General features: G+C 46.1%; 1 protein-coding gene across 1 annotated transcript in view; it reads left to right on the forward strand.

Moving 5' to 3' along the window:
* ADGRD1 (adhesion G protein-coupled receptor D1) overlaps positions 1 to 24,564 on the forward strand; it is a 550,408-nt gene that overhangs the window by 382,995 nt on the left and 142,849 nt on the right. Inside the window, exon 16 of the mRNA XM_075274895.1 lies at positions 16,258 to 16,361. Coding sequence (XP_075130996.1) covers positions 16,258 to 16,361 — 104 coding nt within the window. The remainder of the gene's footprint in view (positions 1 to 16,257; positions 16,362 to 24,564) is intronic.

The raw sequence follows: 24,564 nt of genomic DNA on the forward strand, positions 1-24,564 counted from the left end.
TTTTATTGTTAACAGAGAGTAACTTTAATTCCTTGTGTCATTGACGTTACTTCAGCACCTTAATCTATCAGTCCAGAGGGAGATGGAGAGATAATATAAGAGCTTGTACAGTAGCTCGTATTGTAGTTCATAGACTACAGGAACCATCAAATACAGTGAAACGTCTTTGAGACGACCAGCCAAAATTGCATTAATAAGTGGTCTTCTAGGGGGCGGTCTTCGAAAGAAGATGGCTAGTATGGAAAACTTAAAATCCATGTCAGATGTATTAAAACTTATTATGGCACAGTGGTATACCCCACCGGAAATAGATGCTAAATTGCCTATAAAATGTTCTCTCTCTGCAATGTACAAACATAGCTGTACCCGATCAATATGGCTCACTGTATAGCTGTAAGCACTGTATTGATTATTACATAAATTTTTAAATAATTCCAAATTGTTGCCTTCACTCAGAAGATTTGTGGAAGTTAAGAGTCTGCTGTTTTATCGCTGTGTGTTCTCAAAGGCAATATTTATCTCAAATATAGAGAGCCTGGACGGTTGGTCTCCTGTTGCTTATCTGTACACAGGCATTAACTTAGCCTGGGGCTGGCTTTCCTAATTTTTCGCACATGATGCCCTGACTGTAGTGTTGTTATATATTTTTTTTAACATAACTTAAGAGATTATAGAATCAATTCAACATGTTGAAGAATTAGAAATGAATAAAAGCAACTCACATTTTGGGAAATCAAAATGAAGAGAATTTCTAATGGGTATAGGTAGTTATTATTTTTACAAACATCGCCACGTAGCGACCCGCAACGAAAAGATGCTGCAAAAAAAGACTGCAGTGGAAACACATGACGTCTTTTTCTGCAGTGTTTTCATTGCGATCTTGCAGAGTTTTCCTCTGCAAACTTTCTTCACCTATTGTACCTATATGGAAAATGCAGCTTTTTCTGTAGTTATAATTGGCATGCTGTGATTTTCCGCTGCAGAATGTTTCTGAAATTTGTAGATGGAATTAGCCAGAATCCCAGATACTTTGCAGGTACTGTAAAACGTAGTGGTTTGTTCGCTGCATTTCCACAGCAGCCAAAATGCTGCATTTTTACAACATTGGTCTCCCACCTCCCACCTCAATTGCTAAAATTAAGGGGCAGAAGAGTTTAGCTGAGTGTGGTCTTCTCTGCTTGGCTCTGCCCAGCTCTCTGAGTGAGCAATATACAGATTTATAGAATATTCATAGACTTCCTATGAATCCGTACACTTCCTGGGTTAAGCAGAACTTTACAGAATAGAAGCACAGCACTCGGCTGAATGCTTCTGCCCCACCATTTTAGCAATCAGTGGAGTATTGGTACCCCATCCCCGGCTGAACAAAATGTTTACTGTGACATGTCAAAATATGTGAAAATGATCATTTTTGAGATGCATTAATCTCTTGTACTTAAAGGGGTTTTCTGAGCAGAATTTTTTTTTTTTATATAAAGGTGTGTTAGTGCTAGTAATGGATTAATAAATACACCCATATACCAATAGCAGTGTTTGGAGTGATTTCTGGGTGTCTCTGGTTGCTGTTGGCATCCTCTGCATTTGTTTACTCGACGTAGGTTCCTGCTGTGCAGCTTCCTTTGTAGCTGCCACACTAACTCCCTCTCACTCATCCCCCCTCCTCTCTTACTCCTACACAGTGGCATAACTAGGAATGGTGGGGCCCCGTGGCGAACTTTTGACATGGCCCTCCCCCCCAAACTGACGCCGAAGACCTCGACCGACCCCCTCCTCCGCACTCTATTATGTCCCTTAGTAAGCCATGCACACAGTATTATGTCCATTAGTGGCCCCTGCACACAGTATTATCCCCCATAGTGTCCCCTGCACATAGTATTATCCCCAATAGTGTCCCCTGCACACAGTATTATCCCCCATAGTGTCCCCTGCACACAGTATTATTCCCCATAGTGTCCCCTGCACACAGTATTGTCCCCTGCACACAGTACTATCCCCAATAGTGTCCCCTGCACACACAGTATTAACCCAATAGTGTCCCCTGCACACAGTATTATCCCCCCATAGTGTCCCCTGCACACAATATTATCCCCCATAGTGTCCACTGCACACAGTATTATCCCCCATAGTGCCCCCTGCACACAGTATTATCCCCCATAGTGTCCCCTGCACACAGTATTATCCCATATAGTGTCCCCTGCACACAAAGTATTATCCCCATTAGTGTCCCCTGCACACACAGTATTAACCCAATAGTGTCCCCTGCACACAGTATTATCCCCAATAGTGTCCCCTGCACACAGTGTTATCCCCCATAGTGGCCCCTGCACACAGTATTATAGCCCGTAGTGGACACCCATAAACAATTATTATACTCTGGGGTCTTTTCAGACCCCAGAGTATAATAATCGGAGACCCAGGGGAATAAAAACATTAAAAAAAAACAGAAACAGTTGTTTACCTGTTCCCCAGCTCCTAGGCTGTCGGCTGCCGCTCTTGTCCTGCTTTAATGACGTCAGACGTCACATGACCCGGGAAGCAGGCCTGGGTCATGTGACGTCAGAGACGTCAGACACGAATGACGGAGGCCTGGCAGGATCGTGGAGAGGTAAGTAACACTGTTTCTTATGTTCCCTTACCTCTCCCGGTCCACCGATCATTATACTCGGGGGTCTGCAAAGACCCCCGAGTATAATGATAGTGTTTGTGGGGCCCGCGATGTCACTTGCCGATCCCGGCCCAGCCAGGATCAGCAAGTGAATAGGACCCGTAACAGTCTATTGAAAAAAAAACAAAAAAAACGCAGCGGTAGCGGCTGTCACCGGGCCCCCTAATGGCCCGGGCCCTGTGGCAGCCGCCTCCGCTGCCTCTATGGTAGTTACGCCACTGCTCCTACACTTCCCCTCCCTGTCTCACTAAACTAGCAATTCCGCCCATTACTAACCCCTCCCACCTCCCCCCCATCTCCCTAGCTAACTCATTCCTCCCACTACTAGTAGACAGGACTTGGGGAGGAGCCATTACCAACACAGAAAGGCTTATTAAATGTTGATAGGGAAAGGGGAGATGGGGGAGGAGAACTGGTGGTGATCCATTTGGGAAGTGGTGATAACTTCCCAAAGAAGTTAGGGGAGGGAGTTTAGTTTAGGGGTTAATTATCAGTTTATCCTGGACAACTTAAATCCAAAATAGTAAAAATCCAGCACAGAGGTCTCCAAATATATAAAACTTAACTTTTAATTGAAAAAAATGTCCATAAAATACAGCATTACCAGCGCAGGAAGTGAAAAACAGCGCATGCTGTGAATCCTGGACAACCCCTTTAATCAATTCTTCCAATTTCAGGTTGCCCAATACACATAATTTTGATTCCACATTTTCCTGTATGGCAGTACTTATATGCTTCTGTTTCATCAGTCTGTATGGCGCCACATTTTGGAGGTATTCTCTTCTAGAAAACATTTGTCAAGGCAAGAACACCTTCATTATATGGCATTCTGTGGAATATACTGTACATATTGCACATTATTTTTTCAACAGGAAATCTCTGAATGGTTGTATGAAATGTGGAGGAACTTCAGCATGTTTCATTCCAATATTACTTTTCAGTTTTGGACATTTTGGTGCATTAATTCTGTTCTAAATACAACCGCTCGCAGGCACAGGCCATCTAATGATTATTTTCATTTTTTTTAATCCAAAAATATCTATTCGGAATATATTATTTTTGCAGTGATGTTTGAGGCCGATAATTTGAGTTACATCTTTGCTGGAAGAACACTTGTGATGAAAAAGTAAAACAAAAATCCTGAATGGCTTTTGGCTGCTTAATAAAATCTTCAGCGTACAATGACTGGAAGCCTAGAAAGATTTTGTTTGACGGCAAATCTGTAATAATGTATGCATGGAAAGACAATTAACGCTGATTGGAGTGTTAAGTAGAGATGAGCGAACACTAAAATGTTCGAGGTTCGAAATTCGATTCGAACAGCCGCTCAATGTTCGTGTGTTCGAACGGGTTTCGAACCCCATTATAGTCTATGGGGAACAGATACTCGTTAAGGGGGAAACCCAAATCCGTGTCTGGAGGGTCACCAAGTCCACTATGACACCCCAGGAAATGATGCCAACACCTCTGGAATGACACTGGGACAGCAGGGGAAGCATGTCTGGGGGCATCTAACACACCAAAGACCCTCTATTACCCCAACATCACAGCCTAACAACTACACACTTTACACACTCAATACCACCTCTCTGACAGTAGGAAAACACCTTGAAACATGTGTATTTGGCACTTGCAGTGAGGAGAGCTTGTCACCAGCAGTGAATTTGGCCCTTGTAGTAAGTTGAGGTTGGCACCAACATTTGTTTTGAAAATCAGGGTGGATTGAGCCTCTAACCAGCAGAGTTTGGGCAAATTCATGGTGGAGGGAGCCTCTAAAAACCCCAGTTTGGACCAATTCATGGTGGAGGGAGACTCTAAAAACCCCAGTTTGGACCAATTCATGGTGGAGGGAGACTCTAAAAACCCCAGTTTGGACCAATTCATGGTGGAGGGAGCCTCTAAAAACCCCAGTTTGGACCAATTCATGGTGGAGGGAGCCTCTAACCAGCCCAGTTTGGACCAATTAATGGTGGAGGGAGCCTCTAAACAGCCAAGTTTTGGGAAATTCATGGTGGAGGGAGCCTCTAACCAGCCCAGTTTGGACCAATTCATGGTGGAGGGAGCCTCTAAACAGCCCAGTTTGGGCAAATTCATGGTGGAGGGAGCCTCTAACCAGCCCAGTTTGGACCAATTAATGGTGGAGGGAGCCTCTAAACAGCCCAGTTTGGACCAATTAATGGTGGAGGGAGCCTCTAACCAGCCCAGTTTGGACCAATTAATGGTGGAGGGAGCCTCTAACCAGCCCAGTTTGGACCAATTAATGGTGGAGGGAGCCTCTAACCAGCCCAGTTTGGACCAATTAATGGTGGAGGGAGCCTCTAAACAGCCAAGTTTTGGGAAATTCATGGTGGAGGGAGCCTCTAACCAGCCCAGTTTGGACCAATTCATGGTGGAGGGAGCCTCTAAACAGCCCAGTTTGGGCAAATTCATGGTGGAGGGAGCCTCTAAAAAACCCAGTTTGGACCAATTCATGGTGGAGGGAGCCTCTAATTAGCCCAGTTTGGACCAATTAATTGTGGAGGGAGCCTCTAACCAGCCCAGTTTGGACCAATTAATGGTGGAGGGAGCCTCTAACCACCCCAGTTTGGGCAAATTCATGGTGGAGGGAGCCTCTAACCAGCCCAGTTTGGACCAATTAATGGTGGAGGGAGCCTCTAAACAGCCAAGTTTTGGGAAATTCATGGTGGAGGGAGCCTCTAACCAGCCCAGTTTGGACCAATTCATGGTGGAGGGAGCCTCTAAACAGCCCAGTTTGGGCAAATTCATGGTGGAGGGAGCCTCTAAACAGCCCAGTTTGGGCAAATTCATGGTGGAGGGAGCCTCTAACCAGCCCAGTTTGGACCAATTAATGGTGGAGGGAGCCTCTAAACAGCCAAGTTTTGGGAAATTCATGGTGGAGGGAGCCTCTAACCAGCCCAGTTTGGACCAATTAATGGTGGAGGGAGCCTCTAACCAGCCCAGTTTGGACCAATTAATGGTGGAGGGAGCCTCTAACCAGCCCAGTTTGGACCAATTAATGGTGGAGGGAGCCTCTAAACAGCCAAGTTTTGGGAAATTCATGGTGGAGGGAGCCTCTAACCAGCCCAGTTTGGACCAATTCATGGTGGAGGGAGCCTCTAAACAGCCCAGTTTGGGCAAATTCATGGTGGAGGGAGCCTCTAAAAAACCCAGTTTGGACCAATTCATGGTGGAGGGAGCCTCTAATTAGCCCAGTTTGGACCAATTAATTGTGGAGGGAGCCTCTAACCAGCCCAGTTTGGACCAATTAATGGTGGAGGGAGCCTCTAAAAAACCCAGTTTGGACCAATTCATGGTGGAGGGAGCCTCTAATTAGCCCAGTTTGGACCAATTAATTGTGGAGGGAGCCTCTAACCAGCCCAGTTTGGACCAATTAATGGTGGAGGGAGCCTCTAACCACCCCAGTTTGGACCAATTCATGGTGGAGGGAGCCTCTAACCACCCCAGTTTGGACCAATTCATGGTGGAGGGAGCCTCTAAACAGCCCAGTTTGGGCAAATTCATGGTGGAGGGAGCCTCTAACCAGCCCAGTTTGGACCAATTAATGGTGGAGGGAGCCTCTAAACAGCCCAGTTTGGGCAAATTCATGGTGGAGGGAGCCTCTAACCAGCCCAGTTTGGACCAATTAATGGTGGAGGGAGCCTCTAAACAGCCAAGTTTTGGGAAATTCATGGTGGAGGGAGCCTCTAACCAGCCCAGTTTGGACCAATTAATGGTGGAGGGAGCCTCTAACCACCCCAGTTTGGGCAAATTCATGGTGGAGGGAGCCTCTAACCAGCCCAGTTTGGACCAATTAATGGTGGAGGGAGCCTCTAAACAGCCCAGTTTGGGCAAATTCATGGTGGAGGGAGCCTCTAAACAGCCAAGTTTTGGGAAATTCATGGTGGAGGGAGCCTCTAACCAGCCCAGTTTGGACCAATTCATGGTGGAGGGAGCCTCTAAACAGCCCAGTTTGGGCAAATTCATGGTGGAGGGAGCCTCTAAAAAACCCAGTTTGGACCAATTCATGGTGGAGGGAGCCTCTAATTAGCCCAGTTTGGACCAATTAATTGTGGAGGGAGCCTCTAACCAGCCCAGTTTGGACCAATTAATGGTGGAGGGAGCCTCTAAAAAACCCAGTTTGGACCAATTCATGGTGGAGGGAGCCTCTAATTAGCCCAGTTTGGACCAATTAATTGTGGAGGGAGCCTCTAACCAGCCCAGTTTGGACCAATTAATGGTGGAGGGAGCCTCTAAAAAACCCAGTTTGGACCAATTCATGGTGGAGGGAGCCTCTAATTAGCCCAGTTTGGACCAATTAATTGTGGAGGGAGCCTCTAACCAGCCCAGTTTGGACCAATTAATGGTGGAGGGAGCCTCTAACCACCCCAGTTTGGACCAATTCATGGTGGAGGGAGCCTCTAACCACCCCAGTTTGGACCAATTCATGGTGGAGGGAGCCTCTAAACAGCCCAGTTTGGGCAAATTCATGGTGGAGGGAGCCTCTAACCAGCAGAGTTGGGGGAAATCAGGGTGGAGGGAGCCTAGTATTAGCAGAATTGTGCAACGCTTATGGTGGATGAGTATGAGGATGCGGAGGAATTGGAGAGGTTGAGTACAGACATGGAGTTTCATGTTGGGGTGCTTTACACAGGTGGGCACAAAAATGACGGCTCTACCCAGTGGTGGTTCATTTTTATCAAAGTGAGCCGGTCGGCACTCTCAGCTGACAGACGGGTGCGCTTGTCAGTGATGATGCCACCGGCTGCACTGAACACCCTCTCAGATAGGACGCTGGCGGCAGGACAGGACAGCACCTCCAAGGCATATAGGGCAAGTTCAAGCCACAGGTCCAACTTCGACACCCAATACGTGTAGGGCGCAGAGGGGTCGGAGAGGACAGGGCTGTGGTCGGAAAGGTATTCCCGCAACATGCGCCTATACTTCTCACGCCTGGTGACACTAGGACCCTCCGTGGCGGCACTTTGGCGAGGGGGTGCCATCAAGGTGTCCCAGACCTTAGACAGTGTGCCCCTCGTTTGTGTGGACCGGTGAGAACTTGGTTGCCTACTGGAGGAACTGCCCTCCCTGCCGCCAACGTCACATGCTGGAAACATCTCCATCATATTCTGCACCAATTGCCTGTGGCAAGCATTGATGCGATTGGCCCTCCCCTCTACCGGAATAAAAGACGAGATGTTGTTTTTATACCGGGGGTCAAGGATAGCAAAGATCCAGTACTGGTTGTCCTCCATGATTTTGACAATACGCTTGTCGGTTGTAAAGCACCCCAACATGAACTCAGCCATGTCTGCCACAGTGTTAGTTGGCATGACTCCTCTGGCCCCACCGGAAAGTTCAATCTCCATTTCCTCCTCATCCTCCATGTCTACCCATCCGCGCTGCAACAATGGGACGATTCGAAGTTGCCCGGAAGCCTCCTGTATCACCATCACATCATCGGACAACTCTTCTTCCTCCTCCTCCTCCTCCTCCTCCTCCATTAAACGCAGTGAAGCGGACAGATGTGTGGACCTACTCTCCAGCTGTGACGGATCGGATGCTATCCCTAACTCCTCTGTGTGATCTGAGTTATCCCTGATGTCAATCAGGGATTCTCTCAGAACACACAAGAGCGGGATTGTAAGGCTCACCATCGCATCCTCAGAGCTCACCCTCCTTGTGGACTCCTCAAAGACCCGTAGGATGTCACAAAGGTCTCTCATCCATGGCCACTCATGGATGTGAAACTGAGGCAGCTGACTTTGTGGCACCCTAGGGTTTTGTAGCTGGTATTCCATCAAAGGTCTCTGCTGCTCAACCACTCTATTCAACATCTGAAACGTTGAGTTCCAGCGTGTGGGGACGTCGCACAAAAGCCGGTGTTGTGGCACATGCAGGCGTTGCTGGAGAGATTTTAAGCTAGCAGCGGCTACTGTCGACTTGCGAAAGTGGGCGCACATGCGCCGCACTTTCACCAGTAGCTCTGGAACATTGGGGTAGCTCTTTAGGAAACGTTGCACCACTAGGTTGAAGACGTGGGCCAGGCATGGAACATGTTGGAGTCCGGCAAGCTCCAGAGCTGCTACCAGGTTCCGGCCGTTATCACAAACGACCATGCCTGGGCCCAGGTGCAGCGGCTCAAACCATATTGCCGTCTCATCGAGGAGGGCATCCCTCACCTCGGAGGCAGTGTGCTGTCTGTCCCCCAAGCTGATCAGCTTCAGCACAGCCTGCTGACGTCTACCAACGCCAGTGCTGCAACGTTTCCAACTCGTAGCTGGGGTCAATCTAACAGCGGAGGAGGAGGCGGTGGCGGAGGAGGAGGCGGTGGCGGAGGAGGAGGCGGTAGAAGAGGAGGAGGAGGGGGGTGTTCTTCTCGTGTCCCTGCCAGGAATGTTAGGCGGGGAGACGAGGTACACCGGGCCAGTTTGGGAAGCAGTCCCAGCCTCAACTACATTCACCCAGTGTGCCGTCAGTGAAATGTAGCGTCCCTGTCCGCATGCACTTGTCCACGCGTCGGTGGTCAAGTGGACCTTTGTGCAAAGCGCGGAACTAAGGGCCCGCCTGATGTTGAGTGACACGTGCTGGTGCAAGGCGGGGACGGCACACCGGGAGAAGTAGTGACGGCTAGGGACGGCATAGCGAGGTGCCGCAGTTGCCGTCAGGTCCAGGAAGGCGGGAGTTTCAACAAGCCGGAACGCCAACATCTCCTGGGCCAGCAGTTTAGCGATGTTGGCGTTCAAGGCTTGCGCGTGTGGGTGGTTAGCAGTGTATTTCTGCCGCCGCTCCAATGTCTGAGAGATGGTGGGTTGTTGTAAAGAAACGCCTGATGGTGCCTTTGATGGTGCAGGAGAAGGAGATAAGACAGGACCAGGGGAGGATGAGGTAGAAGTCAACAAAGTGGCGGAGGCAGATGAAGTGGTGTCCTGGCTCGTCCTCTGGAGTGCATCGCCAGCACAGTCAGCAGTGGCAGTGGCAGAGGCAGAGGCAGAGGCAGTGGCAGTGGCGTGAACGGCAGTCGGCCTTTGTCCTGCCGTTGCTGCCTGCCACTGATTCCAGTGCTTGGATTCCAAATGACGGCGCATTGAAGTGGTGGACAGGTTGCTCTTCTCAGAGCCCCTAATCAATTTCGAGAGGCAAATTGTGCAGACAACACTATATCTGTCCTCGGCGCATTCCTTGAAAAAACTCCACACCTTCGAGAAACGTGCCCTCGAGGTGGGAGTTTTTCGGGGCTGGGTACGAACTGGAACATCTTGGGAGATTCCGGGTGTGGCCTGGCTTCGCCTAAGCTGCTGACCTCTGCCTCTGCCTCTAGCTACCCTTTTTGGTGCTGCACCTGCCTCAACATCCACACTACTTTCCCCGCTTGACATCCCCCCTGTCCAGGTCGGGTCAGTGTCCTCATCATCCACCACTTCCTCTTCCAACTCCTGTCTCATCTCCTCCTCCCGCACAATGCGCCGGTCAACTGGATGCCCTGACGGCAACTGCGTCACATCATCGTCGATGAGGGTGGGTTGCTGGTCATCCACCACCAAATCGAACGGAGATGGAGGAGACTCTAGTGTTTGAGCATCTGGATACAGATGCTCCTCTGTTAGGTTCGTGGAATCGTGACGTGGAGAGGCAGGTTGAGGGACAATGAAAGGAGCGGAGAACAGCTCTGGGGAGCAGGGACAGTTTGGGTTATTGTTCTGTAAAGCTTCGGAATTTTGGGAGGAAGGAAGACAAGACTGTTGGGTAATAGGAGGAGAGGAGGCAGAGTCTGACTGGCTGCTGGACAATGTGCTGTAAGCGTTCTCTGACAGCCATTGCAAGACCTGTTCCTGGTTCTCGGGCCTACTAAGGTTTGTACCCTGCAGTTTAGTTAATGTGGCAAGCAACCCTGGCACTGTGGAGTGGCGCAATGCTTGCTGCCCCACAGGAGTAGGCACGGGACGCCCTGTGGCTTCACTGCTACCTTGCTCCCCAGAACCATTCCCCCGACCTCGCCCACGGCCTCGTCCACGTCCCTTTCCGGGAGCCTTGCGCATTTTGAATTCCTAGTTAGAAATTGGCACTGTATACCAGTAGTAAAAATTGTGGGTGCACGTAACCCCAATATATTCTTTGAATTCCCAGTCAGAAACTGGCACTATATGGCAGTAGCAAGAAATGAGGGTATTTGTATTCCCAATATACTCTTTGAATTCCCAGTCAGACAATGGCACTGTATACCAGTAGTAAAAATTGTGGGTGCACGTAACCCCAATATATTCTTTGAATTCCCAGTCAGAAACTGGCACTATATGGCAGTAGCAAGAAATGAGGGTATTTGTATTCCCAATATACTCTTTGAATTCCCAGTCAGACAATGGCACTGTATACCAGTAGTAAAAATTGTGGGTGCACGTAACCCCAATATATTCTTTGAATTCCCAGTCAGACACTGGCACTATATGGCAGTAGCAAGAAATGAGGGTATTTGTATTCCCAATATACTCTTTGAATTCCCAGTCAGACAATGGCACTGTATACCAGTAGTAAAAATTGTGGGTGCACGTAACCCCAATATATTCTTTGAATTACCAGTCAGAAACTGGCACTATATGGCAGTAGCAAGAAATGAGGGTATTTATAACCCCAATATATTCTTTGAATTCCCAGTCAGACAATGGCACTGTATACCAGTAGTAAAAATTGTGGGTGCACGTAACCCCAATATATTCTTTGAATTCCCAGTCAGAAACTGGCACTATATGGCAGTAGCAAGAAATGAGGGTATTTGTATTCCCAATATACTCTTTGAATTCCCAGTCAGACAATGGCACTGTATACCAGTAGTAAAAATTGTGGGTGCACGTAACCCCAATATATTCTTTGAATTCCCAGTCAGACACTGGCACTATATGGCAGTAGCAAGAAATGAGGGTATTTGTATTCCCAATATATTCTTTGAATTCCCAGTCAGACAATGGCACTGTATACCAGTAGTAAAAATTGTGGGTGCACGTAACCCCAATATATTCTTTGAATTACCAGTCAGAAACTGGCACTATATGGCAGTAGCAAGAAATGAGGGTATTTATAACCCCAATATATTCTTTGAATTCCCAGTCAGACAATGGCACTGTATACCAGTAGTAAAAATTGTGGGTGCACGTAACCCCAATATATTCTTTGAATTCCCAGTCAGAAACTGGCACTATATGGCAGTAGCAAGAAATGAGGGTATTTATAACCCCAATATATTCTTTGAATTCCCAGTCAGACAATGGCACTGTATACCAGTAGTAAAAATTGTGGGTGCACGTAACCCCAATATATTCTTTGAATTCCCAGTCAGAAACTGGCACTATATGGCAGTAGCAAGAAATGAGGGTATTTGTATTCCCAATATACTCTTTGAATTCCCAGTCAGACAATGGCACTGTATACCAGTAGTAAAAATTGTGGGTGCACGTAACCCCAATATATTCTTTGAATTCCCAGTCAGAAACTGGCACTATATGGCAGTAGCAAGAAATGAGGGTATTTGTATTCCCAATATACTCTTTGAATTCCCAGTCAGACAATGGCACTGTATACCAGTAGTAAAAATTGTGGGTGCACGTAACCCCAATATATTCTTTGAATTCCCAGTCAGACACTGGCACTATATGGCAGTAGCAAGAAATGAGGGTATTTGTATTCCCAATATACTCTTTGAATTCCCAGTCAGACAATGGCACTGTATACCAGTAGTAAAAATTGTGGGTGCACGTAACCCCAATATATTCTTTGAATTACCAGTCAGAAACTGGCACTATATGGCAGTAGCAAGAAATGAGGGTATTTATAACCCCAATATATTCTTTGAATTCCCAGTCAGACAATGGCACTGTATACCAGTAGTAAAAATTGTGGGTGCACGTAACCCCAATATATTCTTTGAATTCCCAGTCAGAAACTGGCACTATATGGCAGTAGCAAGAAATGAGGGTATTTGTATTCCCAATATACTCTTTGAATTCCCAGTCAGACAATGGCACTGTATACCAGTAGTAAAAATTGTGGGTGCACGTAACCCCAATATATTCTTTGAATTCCCAGTCAGACACTGGCACTATATGGCAGTAGCAAGAAATGAGGGTATTTGTATTCCCAATATATTCTTTGAATTCCCAGTCAGACAATGGCACTGTATACCAGTAGTAAAAATTGTGGGTGCACGTAACCCCAATATATTCTTTGAATTACCAGTCAGAAACTGGCACTATATGGCAGTAGCAAGAAATGAGGGTATTTATAACCCCAATATATTCTTTGAATTCCCAGTCAGACAATGGCACTGTATACCAGTAGTAAAAATTGTGGGTGCACGTAACCCCAATATATTCTTTGAATTCCCAGTCAGAAACTGGCACTATATGGCAGTAGCAAGAAATGAGGGTATTTATAACCCCAATATATTCTTTGAATTCCCAGTCAGACAATGGCACTGTATACCAGTAGTAAAAATTGTGGGTGCACGTAACCCCAATATATTCTTTGAATTCCCAGTCAGAAACTGGCACTATATGGCAGTAGCAAGAAATGAGGGTATTTGTATTCCCAATATACTCTTTGAATTCCCAGTCAGACAATGGCACTGTATACCAGTAGTAAAAATTGTGGGTGCACGTAACCCCAATATATTCTTTGAATTCCCAGTCAGAAACTGGCACTATATGGCAGTAGCAAGAAATGAGGGTATTTGTATTCCCAATATACTCTTTGAATTCCCAGTCAGACAATGGCACTGTATACCAGTAGTAAAAATTGTGGGTGCACGTAACCCCAATATATTCTTTGAATTCCCAGTCAGACACTGGCACTATATGGCAGTAGCAAGAAATGAGGGTATTTGTATTCCCAATATACTCTTTGAATTCCCAGTCAGACAATGGCACTGTATACCAGTAGTAAAAATTGTGGGTGCACGTAACCCCAATATATTCTTTGAATTACCAGTCAGAAACTGGCACTATATGGCAGTAGCAAGAAATGAGGGTATTTATAACCCCAATATATTCTTTGAATTCCCAGTCAGACAATGGCACTGTATACCAGTAGTAAAAATTGTGGGTGCACGTAACCCCAATATATTCTTTGAATTCCCAGTCAGAAACTGGCACTATATGGCAGTAGCAAGAAATGAGGGTATTTGTATTCCCAATATACTCTTTGAATTCCCAGTCAGACAATGGCACTGTATACCAGTAGTAAAAATTGTGGGTGCACGTAACCCCAATATATTCTTTGAATTCCCAGTCAGACACTGGCACTATATGGCAGTAGCAAGAAATGAGGGTATTTGTATTCCCAATATATTCTTTGAATTCCCAGTCAGACAATGGCACTGTATACCAGTAGTAAAAATTGTGGGTGCACGTAACCCCAATATATTCTTTGAATTACCAGTCAGAAACTGGCACTATATGGCAGTAGCAAGAAATGAGGGTATTTGTATTCCCAATATATTCTTTGAATTCCCAGTCAGACAATGGCACTGTATACCAGTAGTAAAAATTGTGGGTGCACGTAACCCCAATATATTCTTTGAATTACCAGTCAGAAACTGGCACTATATGGCAGTAGCAAGAAATGAGGGTATTTATAACCCCAATATATTCTTTGAATTCCCAGTCAGACAATGGCACTGTATACCAGTAGTAAAAATTGTGGGTGCACGTAACCCCAATATATTCTTTGAATTCCCAGTCAGAAACTGGCACTATATGGCAGTAGCAAGAAATGAGGGTATTTATAACCCCAATATATTCTTTGAATTCCCAGTCAGACAATGGCACTGTATACCAGTAGTAAAAATTGTGGGTGCACGTAACCCCAATATATTCTTTGAATTCCCAGTCAGAAACTGGCACTATATGGCAGTAGCAAGAAATGAGGGTATTTGTATTCCCAATATACTCTTTGAATTCCCAGTCAGACAATGGCACTGTATACCAGTAGTAAAAATTGTGGGTGCACGTAACCCCAATATATTCTTTGAATTCCCAGTCAGAAACTGGCACTATATGGCAGTAGCAAGAAATGAGGGTATTTGTATTCCCAATATACTCTTTGAATTCCCAGTCAGACAATGGCACTGTATACCAGTAGTAAAAATTGTGGGTGCACGTAACCCCAATATATTCTTTGAATTCCCAGTCAGACACTGGCACTATATGGCAGTAGCAAGAAATGAGGGTATTTGTATTCCCAATATACTCTTTGAATTCCCAGTCAGACAATGGCACTGTATACCAGTAGTAAAAATTGTGGGTGCACGTAACCCCAATATATTCTTTGAATTACCAGTCAGAAACTGGCACTATATGGCAGTAGCAAGAAATGAGGGTATTTATAACCCCAATATATTCTTTGAATTCCCAGTCAGACAATGGCACTGTATACCAGTAGTAAAAATTGTGGGTGCACGTAACCCCAATATATTCTTTGAATTCCCAGTCAGAAACTGGCACTATATGGCAGTAGCAAGAAATGAGGGTATTTGTATTCCCAATATACTCTTTGAATTCCCAGTCAGACAATGGCACTGTATACCAGTAGTAAAAATTGTGGGTGCACGTAACCCCAATATATTCTTTGAATTCCCAGTCAGACACTGGCACTATATGGCAGTAGCAAGAAATGAGGGTATTTGTATTCCCAATATATTCTTTGAATTCCCAGTCAGACAATGGCACTGTATACCAGTAGTAAAAATTGTGGGTGCACGTAACCCCAATATATTCTTTGAATTACCAGTCAGAAACTGGCACTATATGGCAGTAGCAAGAAATGAGGGTATTTGTATTCCCAATATATTCTTTGAATTCCCAGTCAGACAATGGCACTGTATACCAGTAGTAAAAATTGTGGGTGTATATAGCCCCAATTCTATTGCTAGGGGACTTGCAGGGTATTTCTGGGGTGAAGGTGGGGGGGCACACCGTTGGAACGGGTATCGGGGTATATATCGGGTATACGGGAATACACTGACAGTGTATTCCATTCAGGATCCTGGGAAAGCTGGGTTGCGGCGATTGAGCCCGTCAGTGCCACGTTACACTGACAAGCTTCTCCCTGGAATTTAGCTCTTACAAGAGCTGTTGGTTGTCTTCTCCTTCCTATCCTAGCCTGTCCCTGCCTACCCAGAATCTAAGCCCTAGCTAGCTGGACGGAAACCTCCGTCCTCGGTGAATTGCAAGCTCAGAATGACGCGAAGCTGGGCGTCGCTGTTCTTTTAAATTAGAGGTCACATGTTTTCGGCAGCCAATGGGTTTTGCCTACTTTTTTCAACGTCACCGGTGTCGTAGTTCCTGTCCCACCTACCCAGCGCTGTTATTGGAGCAAAAAAGGCGCCAGGGAAGGTGGGAGGGGAATCGAGTAATGGCGCACTTTACCACGCGGTGTTCGATTCGATTCGAACATGCCGAACAGCCTAATATCCGATCGAACATGAGTTCGATAGAACACTGTTCGCTCATCTCTAGTGTTAAGGTTAAATTGATAAACTTGTCAGAAATCCAAATGAAACTAAAGTAAAATTAATGAGTATTTTCTCTTTTTTTTCTATTGCACAGCTCTCCAGTTCCCACAAGGTGGCGCTGTCCTCCATCAGTTACATTGGTTGTTCTCTGTCTATTTTCTGCCTGGCGATTACACTGGTCACATTTGCTATACTTTCGTGAGTAATTTTTCACATTCTGTTTTTTTTTTTTTTTCTTTGTCCCCTGCTGGACAAATATCACTGTTTAAAGACCATCAGAGATTTATGTTCACGTATCAGACTAGCAGTGCACAATAATGTTAGGATTCTCTCAATCATAAATGCCATTAATTCTCACCAACCCTTTAATTGGATTTTGCCTATATATTTGTAACAGCTGGGTGATTTTGCTCAAATTGCTTTAATTTCCTGATCAGAGGAGTTTTCCATTTGCTTTCATCGCCTGTTCTAGAACTGCCGTTTACTGCAGTTTAGCTGCTTTACAGAGATAGAACATTTGCCGTAAAGACGACGGGTTAAAACTATTCTAGTGGCTGAAAGGCCTTCACATCACTGCAGGTCAAAAAAAGCAAAATCTACTCATTAACTCGACTTGTCAAATACAAAGAAATGGGACGACACTTCTATGAATCCAGTGGGAATCAAAGTGACCTGAGAGGGACCACATTATCACATATCCTGTAATGTCCTGGACTAATGGCAGTCAGATTAAAGTGACACTCCAGTTTACACCTGGAATGAAAGCTCACTACTCTGTACTTTTACCTGCACAGACCCTTGCAGTCATAGGAGTTTGGGATGTTTTCTTGTACGCTGCCTCTGCAGCTTGCATGCATGAACCAGTGATCATCGAATCCCTCCTGGGAACCTGCATAGGTAATGACTCACTACCCACATGCAGAGACAGCCACAAGTAATTCCTTATACAGTTGTGATCAGCGCTGGAGTCCTGGGTGTTTGACTGCTGCCAGGAACGACATCTGCAAGGAGTTTGTATGTTCTCCCCGTGTTTGCGTGGATTTCCTCCCATTGTACAAAAAACATACTTAAAAGAAGAATTTTTTTTTAAAAAAAAAACATGTACATTGTGATCCCTATATGGGGCTCACAATCTACATTAAAAAAAAAAAATTACATACCCGGCAGAATTTTAGTTTTTTTGACCTTTTTCAGAGAATATGAATGATAACACAAAAACCTTTCCCCCTACGCCAAACAGCAGCACAAGATGGGGTATTCCTGCCCCTGTGTACTGTTAGGACAGGTGGAACTTTTAATTAGCTAACAGTTTTTCCCCCTATAAGAGGCCAGAGCGACCTCCTCCCCCCTGTGTTTTTTTCTGTCCTGTGCGACTGGACAGGTGGAGGAGGCTGTGGCCTCCTCTATGGTTTAGAATAAGGTGTCTTAGATCCTTTCTTCTCTTTCCCTTCTTTCTGAGTGAAAGATCTAGGTTTATACTGCAGTCTTTTGTCTTACCTGCCTTGTGCAGGTTACTGACTTTTTCAGCTGCAGTTCATTTACTGCCCTGCAGTAAGGTAAGCCGTGTCCTCTTTCAGCTTTCCCTCTGTGTTCACTGCAGAGACTAAAAGCACTAATTTCTATTTGCTATGGGCACTCTGTCAACTTCACAATATCGAAGTCGATTCACCGCCATTATGGTAAGATCCAACCAAATTTTTGTATTTCTTGCGGTTTTTCAATGTGCATTTAATTCCTAAGCGGGGACTATATGCTGTGAACCTAAAAGAAGGGTTCATATACCTATGTACTATCATTACTTATTAGGTGCATATTTGCTTATTGCTCACATGATGGTGGATGCTCTAAGGCAATTTGTTGTAAGGTTATGCATGTCTGCACTGCTGTCAGTACGGGGTCCTCCAGCTAGGAGCCCTTCATTTATTGTTGTCATCTCCTGGGTGAAGGAGTACATGCAGATTTCTGGTAAGGTTCCCTCTCCCAGTTTTCATAAGAGGTCTTACTTAGAAATAGAAGCCTTAGTGGCTCAAGCTGTAGGGTTACAGACTTGTATGCCTGAATCCACAGTATCCTGGGTTCAATCCCAGTTGCACTTTGCATTTGTGATATAAAAAAAAAAAAAAAGTTAATAAGGTACTTGTGGTTCTCATGGTCCATTCACATGGAGAAAGTCTCTAAACTTCATGCTGGACTCTGTCTGCTTGAAAATCTCCCTCCTCTAGGTGGGAAAAGATCATATCAGCAGTGCATTATTTATAGGTAATACAGCGGGTTTCCATCCTAACTGCCAAAGGTTACTGGATCTTATGTCAGGGTCTGCAGTTGCAGTCCCTTGGGCCACATAGCGCATGCGGCCTGCAGAAGGTAAGTCTGAGGCCTGGAATCACAACCCGTGGGGCCTGGAGGGGCTTCATTTTAAGGGCTGGATGTCCATGTCCAGATAGTCTGGACCCTGTTGACCACAGAGACAGCCCTCTCCGGTAGAGAGCGCATCTACAGGAGATTCTCATACGGGCAATGAGGAATTGGATGGAGGAGGCTGTGTCATCCAGCTGACAAAAAACTCAGCAGTCTGGGTCAAGCCAATTTAGTTATTCCTCAAAATTTGTCTTTCATCCAGGTGGTGTTCCATCTTAAGGACGGGATGTCCATGGTCCAGCTAGCGCTGGACCCTGTTGACTATAAACGCCCCTCTCTCACTAGTGGGGCGAATCTAGAGAAAAGTTCCATAGGAATAAAGTGGAATTGGATGAAGAGTTCATGGTCCAGTTTACCTGGACCCTGTTGCCCACTGATGCATCCCTCTCTGGTGGAGAGTGTCCACGGTCCAGCTAAGGCTGGAACCTGTTGACTACCTATGTCTCCCTCTCTGGTGGAGAGCACATCCAGATAAGCGTTCCATAGGAGGAACATGAAATTGAATGTAGAGTCCACGGTCCAATTTACCTGGACCCTGTTGCCCACTGATGCATCCCTCTCTGGTGGAGAGTGTCCACGGTCCAGCTAAGGCCGGACCCTGTTGACTACCTATGTGTCCCTCTCTGGTGGAGAGAACATCCAGATAAGCGTTCCATAGAAGGAACATGAAATTGAATGTAGAGTCCACGGTCCAATTTATCTGGACCCTGTTGACCACTGATGCATCCCTCTCTGGTGGAGAGTGTCCACGGTCCAGCTAAGGCCGGACCCTGTTGACTACCTATGTCTCCCTCTCTGGTGGAGAGCACATCTAGAGAAGCATTCCATAGGAGGAACATGAAATTAAATGTGGAGTCCACGGTCCAGTTTACCTGGACCCTGTTGACCACTGATGCATCCCTCTCTGGTGGAGAGTGGCCATGGTCCATCTAACGACAGACCCTGTAGACTACCTATGCCTCCCTCTCTGAGGAGAGCACATCTAGATCGGCTGGGTAGGCTATTTGGTCTCATCATATGTCCGCCTGATCACGGCTTATCCAAGATCCATCGGTCCTTCAACTTGTTCAAGCCAGACAAATACGTAAGGACCCTCCCTCTCCAGGGCATCAAGCAACTTTATCTAGACAGCTCTCCCATTCGGCAAATCCTTGGCCCCCCACACCTTCACAAAGGTAGTGGCCCCGGTCGTAGCCGCCCTGCGCCTCCAAGGGATCTTATTGTCCCATAACTAGACGAATGGCTCCTAAAAGCCCGGTCAAAGGAGGTGCTTGCCACACAGTTGGAATCCACTGTGGCTTTCCTAAATGAGCTGGGCTGGCTAATAAACTGGCAGAAGTCGGTAGTGGTTCCATCTACCCCGATTCAATTTCTGGGTTTATCTTGGATTCTCTCAGCATGATGATCTCCCTGCCTCCTCCTTGGAAGGAGAAGATTGGTCAAGCGGCTCATCACCTATCCACAACCCGGAAGGTTACTATCAGGACCGCCATGAAGGTCCTAGGTCTCATGTCCGCAGCCATCAAGGCAGTTCTGTGGGCCCTATGGCACATGCGCCCCTTACAGTGCGAGATCCTGAGAGTCGGGAACCACAGTCCTTCGGGGCTACAGAAGCCTATCCAGTTATCCATCAGAACCCGTCGATCACTGGCTTGGTGGTCCCAGCTCAGAGACGGGAAATCCACGGTCCAGACATCCTGGACCCTGTTGACCACAGATGCCTCCCTCACAAGATGGGGAGTGCTTCTGGGGGAGACCCCGGTACGTGGGACCTGGAACCAGCTTAGAGAAGGCTCATTTGTCCAACTGGCGAGAGCTCACTGCGGTGCACCGTGTGCTTCTAATGTTTGCACCCCACCTGCAAGGGAAAGCTGTGAGAGTGAAACAGACAACTTAACAGCAGTCCGATATATCAGCAAACAAGGGGGGAACCAGATCCCCCTCGCTTCTGCAGGTGACAAATCTAATATTCTCCTGGTGGAGAGGAATCTTTCACAACTATCAGCGGTTCATATTCAAGGTGGGCTGAACATCCTTGCGGATCAGCTAAGCAGAGGCCTGGTGATGACAGGCGAATGGTCCCTAAATCCGGACATCTTTCATCATCTTACTGAGATGTGGGGTCTCCCCGAGGTGGACCTGATGGCCACCCAGTACAACGCCAAAGTGACAAGGTTTTGCTCCCTCTACCGGGAAGACAATCCTTTGGCGGTAGATGCCCTGTCAATACCTTGGAGGTTCAAACTGGCATACGTTTTTCCTCCTATTCTGATGATTCCGAAGGTATTGGCGAAACTCAGGCAGGACCAGACTTTGGCAATAGTGATCATGCCGTTCTGGCCAAAAAAGGGCATGGTTTACCCACCTCATCCTAATGAGTCAAGGGACCTACTGGAGGCTTCCACAAGTCCAAAACCTGGTAATTCTGAACTGACAGCTCTGCCAGGACCTGGACAGGTTCAACCTCATGGCCTGGAGGTTGACCGCATCGTATACGGAGATAGACGATTATCCCAGGCCGTTCTAAGAACGTTGGCCCATTCAAGAGCGGATTCAACTAACAGGAGTTACCAAAGGATCTCGGATAGACAGCTTAATAACTCTGCTATCGAATCGGTCTTGGAGTTCCTACAGAGTGACCTGGATAAGGGGCTAACTCCAGCTACCCTGAAGGTTCATGTTTCAGCACTTTCCGCTCTTCTAGGGACCTGGTTATAACAAGATCCTCTATTAAAGTGATTCCTTAAAGGGGCCTCTAGGCTCCGCCCTCAGATGCGGCCCCCTGTCCCGCAATGGGACTTGGCTGCGGTTCTTCAGGGGCTTTGTTTTCCCCGTTTGAACTCTTAACAGAAGTGGACTGGAGATATCTCTCCTACAAGGTAACCTTCTTGTTGGCAATTACCTCTGCCAAAAGGATTGGAGAATTACAAGCTTTGGCTGCCTCGGAGCCATTCATTACCTTTTTCCCTGATAGGGTTCAACTTGGGTTCATCCAGGGATTTTGTCCTAGGGTCGCATATATCTGCGCATATATTTGGATTGTACAGCTTCCTTTCGAAGAACCTGCTCATCAATACCTACGGCCGTAACAAAGGTGTTAAAGCCACCCTGTCAAGATTGATCAGGGAGGCCATCGCTTGCTCTCTTCGCGCTCAAGACCTACCAGTACCGGAATTGGACCAACTTCCCGGTCAGAGAGACGCTCGCTCTCCTTAGAGCAGATATGTTCCGCTGCTTCCTGGAGTTTTCATCTGATGTTCGCCAGACACTGCAGATTGGACTGGCGCAGCTCAGAGGCCACAGCCTTCGGACATTCTGTCTTGGCATCTGCTTGCCAAGATCTCCCACCCTAGTTGGGATTTTACTTGCTAGATCCCCATCTTGTGCTGCTGTTTGGCGTAGGGGGAATGGAAGATTATAAAGATAATCTGTTTTCCCTTAGCCCAAACAGCAGCACAAGGCTCCCTCCCATTGTTTATGGTAATGTTTGTATTGTTATATTGCCTTTTATACTTTTTGACTAACACAGGGGGGAGGAGGTCGCTCTGGCCTCTTATAGGGGGAAAAACTGTTAGCTAATTAAAAGTTCCACCTGTCCTAACAGTACACAGGGGCAGGAATACCCCATCTTGTGCTGCTGTTTGGGCTAAGGGAAAACAGATTATCTTTATAATCTTCCATTCTCCACTCATGGTTAGTGGTTGGTTGAAGCCATTTATTGTCAAACTTCGGTGTTTTCTCTTTTTAAATCATAATGACAATTGAAAACATCAAAATGACCCTGTTCAAAAGTTCACATACCCCACTCTGCCAAATCAGTATCCCTGCGCTATGCTGAGGAGGTCCAAAAGACCGAAACAGCGCTGTCCATAGCTGGGAATCTGTTCCTTTTGGAATAGAAATACTAATTTGGCAATTAAATCCGCATCATGTTAGTAGGCTTGTTAACTGAGTCATGCATGATGTTAAGGAAGCTGCCCTCTAGAGGGCGGCGTACAGAGTGCACTGTTCTCCTAATTACATCCTAGATAATAGATTTGCATATTTTTTTACCCAGAATCCCTAGCAGAGCAGGAATGACTTGTAAGTCTCCGTACTGCCTATGTAGGCAATGTGTACGATTATCCCCATACCCCAGTTCTATAATCGTGTATTGCCCCCCTAACATCAATGACAGCTTGAAGTCTTTTGTGTTAGTTGTGGATGAGACTCTTTATTTTCTCAGATGGTAAAGCTGCCCATTCTTCTTGCAAAAAGTCTCCAGTTCCTGTAAATTCCTGAGGTGTCTTGCATGTACTTGAGATCTCCCCAGAGTGGCTGAATGATATTGAGGTCAGGAAACTGAGATGGCCACTCCATCTTCTGCTGTAGCCAATGACAAGTCAACTTGGCCTTGTGTTTTGGATCGTTGGCATGTTGGAACGTCTAAGTGCAAATTTGTCTTCATTATTTGCTCATAACATGCTGCATTCATCTTTCCTTCTACTTTGACCAAGTTTCCTCTGCCTTTGAATCGCACACATCCCCACATCATCAGTGATCCACCTCCGTGCTTTACAGTAGGAATGGTGTTCCTTTCATCACAGGCCTTGTTGATACCTCTTCAAATGTAACGTTTATGGTTGCGGCAAAAAATTTCGATTTTTTGTCTAATCTCTCCAAATTACCTTGTTCCAGAAGTTTTGAGGCTTGTCTCTCTGCTGTTTGGCCTATTCAAGGAGAGATTCTTTATGGCATTTGCGCAGTAATGGCTTTTTTCTGACAGCTTGACCATGCAGCCCATTTTTCTTCAAGTGCCTCCTTATTGTGCATCTTGAAACAGCCACACCGACAGTTTTCAGAGAGTCTGTATTTCGGCTAATGTTATGTGTGGGTTTTTCTTTGCATCCCGAACAATTTTCTGGGCAGATGTGACCAAATTTTGTTTGGTTTACCTGACCGTGGTTTGGTTTTACAGAGCCCCTGAGTTTCCATTTGTTTATCACAGTCTGACCACTGCTGACTGGCATTAGCAATTCCTTGGATATCTTTTTGCATCCCTTTCCTGTTTTATACAGTTCAACTACTTTCTTCCTGTAGATCTGGGGACAACGGTCTCAACTTTTTATTTTATTTTATGCTTATTTGTATAGCACCGCTTTACAGACATTGTCAGTCACTATCCCATATAGGGAACATAATCTACATTCCCTATCAGTTTGTCTTTGAGGTGTGGGTGGAAACCTGAGTACCCGGAGGAAACCCACGCAAACATGGGGAGAACATACAAACTCCTTGCAGATGTTATCCTTGGCAGGATTTGAACCCAGGACTCCAGCACTGGAAGGCTGCATTGCTAACCACTGAGCCACCATGCTCAACTTCTGGATGTGTTATCAGGCCAAAATCACCAGGGTATGTGAACTTTTGAAAAGGGTCATTTTGATGTTTTTGGTTGTCATTATGATTTAAAAAGAGAAAACACAGAAGTTTGACAAGAAATGGGTTCAACCAACCACTAACCATGAGTGGAGAAAAAAGTTTTTGTGTTATCATTCATATTCTCTGAAAAAAGGCCAAAAAATCTTCTGGAGTGCGTAAACTTTTTAGCACAACTGTACATGTTTCCAGGTAGATTATGACAAGCACTGGTACTCAGTGTACAGTGAGGCTGCGAGTACAACCTGCTAGAAGAACCTGAAAAGTAAAATCCTGAGGATGAGGTTGGCACTCTGCTGTCAGCAAAACCTATATTTTGAGCTTTGGCTGTTGTATCACTTTAAGGGTGCATTCACAAGGAGTAACGTGCCGCGTGACCTGGCACGTATGCGCCGTGTGAGATTTTGAGCGCCGTATACGATCCAGGCTCCCATTGAAATCAATGGGAGAGTATACGGCTCTCAAAATCTCACACGGCGTATACGTGTCAGGTCACGCGGCACGTTACTCCTTGTGAATGCACCCTAAGGCTTAAAAGGGGTATTACAAATTATTTCTAGATACC

This window comes from Leptodactylus fuscus, chromosome 1 (genome assembly GCF_031893055.1).
Source record: "Leptodactylus fuscus isolate aLepFus1 chromosome 1, aLepFus1.hap2, whole genome shotgun sequence".
Taxonomy (NCBI): Eukaryota; Metazoa; Chordata; class Amphibia; order Anura; family Leptodactylidae; genus Leptodactylus; species Leptodactylus fuscus.